The sequence below is a fragment of the Furipterus horrens genome, unplaced genomic scaffold (genome assembly GCF_987537825.1).
Source record: "Furipterus horrens unplaced genomic scaffold, mFurHor1.1.pri manual_scaffold_1, whole genome shotgun sequence".
Taxonomy (NCBI): Eukaryota; Metazoa; Chordata; class Mammalia; order Chiroptera; family Furipteridae; genus Furipterus; species Furipterus horrens.
Genome location: NW_028327171.1, coordinates 41,191,771 through 41,201,090, shown reverse-complemented (window position 1 = coordinate 41,201,090; position 9,320 = coordinate 41,191,771). Strand labels below are relative to the sequence as shown.

Here is a 9,320-nt window from a genome sequence, read left to right as displayed (position 1 = left end):
AAATGTTTTCTCATCAGTGATACTAGGGTGGAGAGAGGCAAAGAAAGTTTGAATTCAGTTTGAAGCCAAAGACTAATATCTTGCTGTTGACTTACAACATCAGATGTAGCGCTTAGTTTCCTTGAAGAACTTATATTCTATTTTAATTTTGAGTTGCCTCTGTAAATAAGCAAATTGTCCTCAACACATTTTCAAATGGTAATACTTCCTGATAGGATGTTAATGATAAGGACACATGTCTGGGTAAACTGGGTCAATTCCAGTTGTATCAATCTCAGTTCTGAATTTTCTAGCTATAAAACCTGGGACAAGTTAATTACCCTTGTGCCTGGTTCCCTCATCTGTGAAATGGGATAATAATAGTAACTACATCATAGGGTTGTTGTGAGAATTAAATGAATCAATACAAGAAGAGCACTTAGAACCTGGAGTAGCGCCCCTGCCATCGCCCACGGTCCCTTCAGTTATGCCGAAGCACGAGTTTTCTGTAGACATGACCTGTGAAGGCTGCTCTAATGCAGTCACTCGGGTCCTCAACAAGCTAGGAGGAGTTCAGTTTGAGATCGACCTGCCCAACAAGAAGGTTTGCATCGACTCTGAGCACAGCGTGGACGCTCTGCTGGAGACCCTAAGGAAAACAGGGAAGACCGTTACCTACGTTGGCCTCAAATAGCGCAGGCCTCAACCCCTGGCCCGCAGGATGGACCAAAGTGGGCAGGACCCTGACCCTCTCCTGCCTTCCAGACAGATCTGGAACCCGGCAATCCTGCTCAATGGTGGGAGTTCCTGATGAGACCCCTCACTCGCCCTGCTCCTCCCTAGCTTCCCCGCAATAAAGTCGAACTGCTTTTGTTGGAAAAAAAAAAAAAAAAAAAAAAAAGAAGAGCACTTAGAATAGTGTGTCTGCTACATTGTAAACACTCACTGTTAACAACTGTGTTAATTTTATTGCTATTATTAAGCCATTTTATCTGAAACCACACAGTGTGCTAAGAGTGACTTTTGAACATTTGTATAGAAGTTAGTATACCGTAAATAAGAAGGGATGCTCAATACCAGGTGGGGGTACTTAATAACAATAAAACACAGCCCTGGAGTCAGTCCACTTTTTTAATTGGAGAAGCAAGGCATGAAGGTATAAGAAGAGTTTCATCATTAAAAAACATGACCATTTGAAAGTTTATTCTTTAGTAAGAATCAAAAAATGTTCTAAACCAAATGCTAAACTCTATATTAGTCTGCTAGGTCTACCTCAATAGAACACAGACTAGGTGCTTTAAACAACAGAAATTTCTTTCTTTCTTTTTTTCCACAGTCCTGGAGGGTGGAAATCGAAGATCAAGGTGCTGGCTGGGTTGATTTCTGGTGAGGAAACTCCTTGACTTGCAGGTGGCCACCTCCTTACTGTGTCTCACCTGGTGCACATACACTCCTACTTCCTGTGGTATTAAAAAATATTTAAATAGCTGTAATGCAATCCATTTTGAAATATCATTTTTGCCACATATTGAGCTTGCAACTTATTTTTATTTTGATCTTCACTGCCACATGGAAAGCTATCCGAGAGTTCCAGAGGAAAAACGGAAATAATTTTTGAAATTAAAAAGCATAGAATCTGTAAGTGATAATTAGGAGAAAATAGAGTAAATGATAACATGGTTGGAAAAAGAAAGAAGGTAAATATTTCAGAACATACCTTCAGGCTCTTATGCATACTTTTAGGATTACTTATACAAACATGAATTACACACACACACACACACACACACCTCATACTAAGAAAAGCTATAGATATTTATGTTCATTACACTTAATAACATATGTGTAGAACTTAAAACTATGATTGGTTACTTTTACTCTGAACATCAGGTAGAAATGGGTCCAGAGAAAACATGAAGTGTGCTTTCCCAGAGTCCAATCCTGCCATAGAACACAGTGAATGTTGTCCTCTGGGAGAGAGACAAGCCATTTAAATTCAGAGAACAGATTCTTAACACTGGCAAGATATTTTTAGCTCAAGCTGTAGCTTAATTTGGAATTCAACCAGTTGAGGTCTTGCCTTTTTCTCGGATTGATTTTTTTTTTTAATGGCAGTAGCTAGCTCTACATATGGAGAAAGAGTTCTCCAAAAGTAGCATTTTAAGTGTTCTTGAAGAGTATATATTTTAAAACTGGTTGAAAATAATGTTCATGTTAAAGCTCTGAACATTTTTTTTTTTTTTAATCTGTGGACTGTTTTTAGAATTGTGGTGTATGGCCCTAAAAAAAAGAAAGAAAGAAAGAAAAATGTTCTTAATTAGTTTATTCAACTACAGTTCTAACAGGGTATGCCAACCTGCACAGCTACCTGATAGAATAGCAATATTGCCTTGCTGCCAGGTGCCTGGCCTGGTAGGCCCAACCCAAATAAGGATGTGAGGAGTTTCTGGGCTTCCTGGAGACTGTGCTACTGATGCTCAAAATGATCTCCCTGGGCTTAAAGGATAGCTGATTGTATCAGCCATGATGACTTGTCTGCCGCAGGGATTCCTGCTCTTGACTATCCATCAGAGTGGTCTAAATTCAAATTCTAATAAAATAAAAAAATAACGCCCTTACTCACACTAGCCACATTTCACATGCTCAGCAGCCACATGTGCCCAGTGGTCTACTATATTGAATAGTGTAGAGCCTTTCTTTCCAACATGACAGAAAATTCTACTGGATGGCACTAGTCTACACTAATGACAAAAGAACATTAGATACTTTTGGGAAAAGCACTAGGTAGGGAGTTAAGATACTCAGAACATGGTCTTATTTCCCTCTCTATTTTCTTTTTATGGGCACTTTTTTCAGATGGTCAGCAATCTGAAAAGACAGTGGGTTTGTATCCTAATAGACTGTCTTTCCCCCTCTATTTTTTTCTTGACAAACACATACATAGGGTTTATTATGTACCAAATACTATTTTAAGCACTTTATCATCTCATCTTCATAATAACCCTATGGGCTGGGACAATTATCTTTATTTTCTAGATGAGGAGACTGAGGCACAGAGACATTAAGTAAGTGGTAGAGCCCAGATATTAACCCAGTCATTCTGCCTTCACAGCTCACAGTCTTAACCACACTTAATGTTGTCTTTGTGAAAATCTATGCTATTTGGGAGAATTGCTGCACCTCACTCATCAAATGAGGAAAGCTGACCGAATGCCATCTAAGGTCCTTTCCACTGCCAATGGTCTAGGATTGATCCACAGTTGTTGTTGAGTGCCTATTCTTGGTAGGGAGTATATTAGGTGCTGCATATACATCACAAACAAAGCAGACATGGTCTTTGTCCTCATAGAGAGAGAAGCAGACATTAATCAAACACATAAGTAAAATACATGGACAAGTGCAATAGGAAGCAGAGTGACAGAGGATTGGCTTTCAGTACTGAGAAGTGTTTAATGAGATTTGATCCAGTCAGAGAAGCCATACTAACTCTTTTGAGTGGGCAGAACTAGTTTGAGCAGTGCAGCCAAGAAGAGGGGAGATCAGGGAGCCTCCATTGTCCTGGCTGCTGCCGCCCAGTGCAGGTCAGCGGTGCCCACATGCCCCCATGGAGGTGTGTTTGCCATGGGTCTCTGTGAGTGAGGGACAGGAGTGGGAGGGTGAGGTTGGAGGTGGGACCCCAGAGGAACAAAATTTGCTCTTCTTCTGGGCACTCTTCTCCCTGGTTAGCCCAGATTCATGTCTCCTGGGCAATCAGGGCATATGCCCACATCAGAGTTAAAAATGGAACACAGGCTAACATCTGCAATAGAGACCAAAAACAATGAGGGCTTCAGCCTGTGCTCAGCTTGCACACAGGGGTTAGTTGAGCACATGCCTATGTCAGGAACATCAGTGTGTGACAGGAAAATGTGTGCAAAAACTCAGCTAGGGAACGAGGCAAGAAACTTTAGGTTAGAAAATTATTTCCTTTAGGGCTTTTGACTTAATTCCAGAAAGGGCAATGACTCTCAGCTTTCAGGGTGGAAAATTTTGTTAAAGAAAAAGGAATTAAAAGAAAGAGAAGAGCAACTAAGAATCCCATTCTGAAGAAGCTTCTTTCCTCCTCTCATTTATCGGCTGGAGGTTTTCCCCAAGGCTCAGGCTTCAGTGTCCTTCTCTTCAACGAACTCATTCCTTTTCATGGCATTAATTAGCTCATCAGTAGATGGTGCAAATGCAGACTGAAGGCCAAAAGGAAGATAGTTTACTCTGGCTTTGAACCTGGGTACTAGGAAGAACTGCCTCCCTGGGTTTAACCACTGAACAAGGGCAGTGGCTCAGAAGAGTGATTGATCCTCCAGAGGTACCTTAAAATTCAGGTTGCAAACTCAGTACCTATAGTGACAGGTGACAGAAACGAGGGACCCAGACTGGGTGGACTCCATGTGAACTGAGGATTGTGTACTGCTGCCATTACTCTGCTAATTGTTGTTCTTCTAATTGTTGTTCAATTCCTTTTTTTTTTCTTTTCTTCTTTTTGTTTAAAGAGAGGCCAGAAATCTGAATTTTCATGGGAAATATGAACATCAAATATTACACATTAAGTGCACAATTTGACTGCAGGGACAGAACTGGTCTTTTGCTGCTAAGACTTGATAGCCTTGTTATATCCAAGGAAAAAGGTTGTCTGTAGGGAGGGAAGTGACCTGAAGAAAAGCATAATGAAGGGAAGGTGAATAAGAGTGAACAGAAGCAAAGCTTCTCTAATCCTGTGATACCAGATGAGAAGAGCAAAGGAAACCACTCCATGTAACAAGTGCCTACTGAGTCTCGTGTATAGGGATGTACACCTCAGATGGTCATGGTCTGATAACATCAGCCGCGAGGATCAATCAGCGAACCCTGTCCACACTGGTTTGCTTCACACCATGCTACTTCTGCTTATAATTTGGTTTCCCAAGATCTGTCCACAGAGAGAGAATGCAAATGTGATTTATCCACTTTATTTGGTAGTTTTACTTCACTTTCTAAAATGATAAATGTGCATTCTAATTTTATAAGGTTATCTCTTTTAGTTAAACCAAGTGTGTCCCCCAGGACCTCTTCATCTAAGATATACTTGAAAATTAAATTTCTGTGTGATAATCATATATGTAATCAGGTCCTAGATGCGGAATCACTCATTCCTCCAAAGAGCCTTGGCTTTTGGAGTGGGAAATGTTATTTAAAGGCCACAATCTGTGCTGTCATTACATCTAGGCCTTTTCAGTGGTCAGAGCTAGAAAAACATATTTCTGGAAATTAAAAAAATCACAGGCTCATACTCATATTTCCAATTCAAAATTAAAATGATAAGGGATATATACATATATGATACTATTGTGGAAATAATTCCTAATAACACAGTTATTTGCTTCATCCTGCAAAATAAAAAATAGTTTCAAAATAACACTAATATTACTGTTAACAGTAAAACTATTCAATGCATGGTTTATGATTAAGACATATAGTTAAAATACTGTGTTAATAACTTGAAGTAATTATTTTCTCTGTGTAGTTGTATCACCAACCTGGTATAGAGTTAAAAATGATAAAATATTTATTTCAATTAAAAAAAAATTTTTTAGGGATTGCTTTTCTCTTTTTGATTTATCTTTTGGATATATAACATATTAACATGACACCAAATCTAAAACTATATAATAAAGTACACTCTGGAAAGAATTCTTGCCATCTGCATTCTTATTACTTTTGATTTATCTTTGCGGTGTTTCTTTTTTGCAGGTACAAGCAGATAGGGATGTATTTTAATCCTATTCCCTTTTCACACAACACTGAGAGGTGAGGTGACCATGGGAGCCTCACACTGCCCAGGACACTGCCACTCCAGCGAGGCGTTAGCTGTGCCCCATGTCTCCTGTGGAGTTGTGTTTGTCATGGGTCTTGTGGTTATGTAAGAAAATGTTCCTATTTATCTTTTCCCTTTGGATACTGTCAGTTCAAATTCATTATGTATAAAGCCACAGCATCATCCTTCTTCTTGAACTAACTCTGCCTCCAGACTTTCCTGTATCTGTTTTCAGAGTCTCAGTTCTCCTAATGACCAGTATCAAAACTTTGGTCAACTGAGACTTCCCTATTCTGTTTAGTCTTAATACTTTATTAATTGCCAAGACATTTAACATCAATGTTTTTGAGCATCAACTGTCTGCCAAGCATGGGATAAATAAGACGTGATTGGTAATTCCAAAAAGCTTATATTGCAGTAAGGAATACACAGAATAAATAAATGACTCCAGTATGGTATAAAATACTATAATCAGTTCAAAGCAGGTTGGAAGATGGGTTGGGAGAACAAAGGGAGTACAGAAAATTCTAACTAAGGAGGACTTCACAGAGGCAGTGACGCCTGAGCTGAATTTTGGAGGAAGACGGAAGTAGAATTTAATCAGGAGAAAAAGAAGATGAAGTTGAGAGAAAAAGCATTCCAGCCAGGGAGAGCACAGAGGTACAGGAGAGCAGGATGTGTTCCAAGATATACAGATATTTTCAATATGTTTGGCCTGTCACAGTTCAGCAGAAGAAAGATAGAGACCCGATGGTGAAAAAATTTGTCAATTCACCTGATCTCTCTGGGAAGCCCTCAAAGGATTTAAAATTATGTAGTGATGTAATCAGGATTGCATTGTAGAAAGATCACCCTGGAGGTTGGCCAGGGAATGAGAACGGAATGAAACAGGAAAGTCTGCAGGCAAGACTGGGGAAAAATGATGAGTGCCTGGACTGGAGGCGGTGGCAGAAATGATGACGGGAAGAAAACTGACTTGAGAGACTCGAAGGAGACAGAACCCATGAGACTTTGCAAGTGGACACTCCTAGAATTCCGATTTGGCCAACTAAGTGGGTGGTGGCACCATTCACTTAAAATAGGAGCACAAGAGGAGAAGCAACAGGTTGGAGCATGAAGAGCAATGGTAAGGGTATCCCAGTGGAATAACACTATGAAAAAAAAATTATTCATTCAATGAGTGTCTATTGAGCATCTACTATGTGAAAGGCACAGTGTTTTCTAGGGGCGTGCACTAGTATATTTACAACAGAGAGAAGATTAGAGAGGGTGATTTAGGAAAAACGAGAGGGCTAAGAGCAGAGGGATTGGTATTAATGGGGACAAGAGAATGGAGCTTGCATTTGAGAAGCATGAAGAAAGTAATTGATCTAAATATCCAAACAGTATGTTGACCTAAAATTGCTTCAGTAAGAATGAATGCTTAAGTCCCGGAGCATTTCAAAGACTGATGAACTAAGTTCTTATCAATTCTTATTCTATATAGTTTTTGTATCTTCTTTTTGTTTTCATTGCTGTTACCAGGGCTTCAGACACTATCTTCATGTTCTTTTATTTGTGTATCTCTCCTGTATTTTTTTAAATTTTAAAGTATGTTTTCTTCTTTACATCATATAAGCAAAAAGAAGAAATTTTACACATGTCACACTCCTATTGCTCAAAGATAAATGCTGTTAATATTTCAGGGTAATTTTTATTTTTTGTCTAATGAAGGGGGGAGAAGAAATACATACACTTTTGTTTTTGCCTTGGTTGGTGTGGTTCGGTGGATTGAGTGCCAGTCTGTGAATCAAAGGGTCACTAATTTGATTCCCAGTGAGGGCACATGCCTGGGTTGTGGGCCAGGTCCCCACTTAGGGGGTATGAGAGGTAACTACACATTGATGTTTCTCTCTATCTCTTTCTCCCTCACTTCCCCACTCTCCATAAATAAATAAATAAAATATTTTAAAAAAAGAAAGAAAAAAACACACTTTTTAACTCACAAAAAGAGAATCATATTGTATACTTTAATTTTTAATGTGTTTTTAAAAACTTAAGCAGTATGGTATGGACATCTTTCTCTGCCCTTAAAGGTTCCTCTATAACATAATTTTTAATGACCTTATAATATATCGTATTTTACTGTTTCCAACATTTTTAAAATTTAATTTTATTAATTTTTATTTTCCCATCATCATTTTTTTCCCTCTATTTCTTTTTCCACCTCCATCTTCAAATTTTGGTATTAAGAATGACTCTGACCATTTCGGCATTATGCCATCTTTCCCTACTCTAAATTTATATTTATTGTCATTGTCACTTATTTTACCTCTTATCACAAACCATGATATCTTATATATTTTTAAAACTTTTTATAAGTTTGTATTTTGGTTTTAGCAAATATTGTGTGTATCAGACAGTTGAGGTTAGTTAAGCTGCAGTAACAAACAACCCCCCCAAACTTAGTGGTTTACAATAGAAATATTTATTTCTCACTCGTCATATTTTATTCTGGTTACAGGTTAGCTTTGAATTGGCTTCACATCTTCTTCACTTTGGGATCTGGGCTGAAGGAGCAGCCTCTATCTGGAACATGCTGTTCTTGTAGCAGGGGGCAAAGAATAATGGTGGAATCATGGGATGAATTTTAAGTCTCTGCTTAAAATTGTACATCATTTCCACTCATGTTTTATTGGTCAAATCAAGTAACATGGTTAAGGCTGATGTCAGTTGGTGGGGAACTATAATCCTCTCACATGTAGAGATAGCAAAGCATTGGAAACAGTAATAATATCCACCTCAGCTCAAAATGTCTGTGGATATATGTATTTTGCTTGTTCTTTGCTTATGAACTAGCTGGATTTTGTGAGTCTAAGTTATTAAGTGCTTTATTTTTCTTACTGTCTTTCAAATTGCCTGAATGGCATCCCCTTCCCCAGCTATGAATATTTTCTGGGGGCAGATGTGAGAGCTTTTAAAACTTTGAAGTATTATCACACAGTCTTCTTCATGACTTAAAAAATTTAATTTGTTCAAAATAAAAATTTTAATTCTTCATTCAGTTTAATTTTTATTGATTGATTTTAGAGATAGAGAAGAAGGGAGAGAGGTAGGAAGAGAAACATCCATTTGTTTCGACCTATGTATACATTCATTGGTTGCTTCTTGTATGTGCCCTGATCAGAGATTGAACTCACAACCTTGTCGGATCAAGACAATTCTCTAATCAACTGAGCTACCCGGCCAGGGCTTCCTCATTTAGTGTAAAGCACCTTTTCTTCCACAACTCATAATCAGACCTAGGTTTGGACACCTGCAGTGAGAGGGTCCACCTTTCTCTATTATTCTACTTCCTCCCCTCATCACTCTGTTTGACTGCTGCCACACTGGTACAGGCCCCCTGTCTAATAAACAAAGAGTTGCTGCTTCTTTCTTTCATAAGATGATTGGGGAGTTGCTTGAAAACATTCAGCTGCTTGTGCACTGTTTTCTAATGTGGGCGGGCATCTTTCAGCTGACCCCACAACTGTTG

At 38.7% G+C, this 9,320-nt stretch overlaps 1 protein-coding gene across 1 annotated transcript; it reads left to right on the top strand.

Annotated features, from left to right (window-relative positions):
* Positions 1 to 423: 423 nt before the first annotated feature.
* LOC150020926 (copper transport protein ATOX1) lies at positions 424 to 862 on the top strand. The gene has a single exon (XM_090278240.1). It carries the CDS (start codon positions 467 to 469, stop codon positions 671 to 673), a length of 207 nt encoding a protein of 68 aa, XP_090134366.1. The 5' UTR covers positions 424 to 466; the 3' UTR covers positions 674 to 862.
* Positions 863 to 9,320: the final 8,458 nt, after the last annotated feature.

Coding starts and splice junctions, on each gene's coding strand:
- LOC150020926 (XM_090278240.1), top strand. CDS start 467: ATGCCGAAGCACGAGTTTTCTGTAGACATGACCTGTGAAGGCTGCTCT.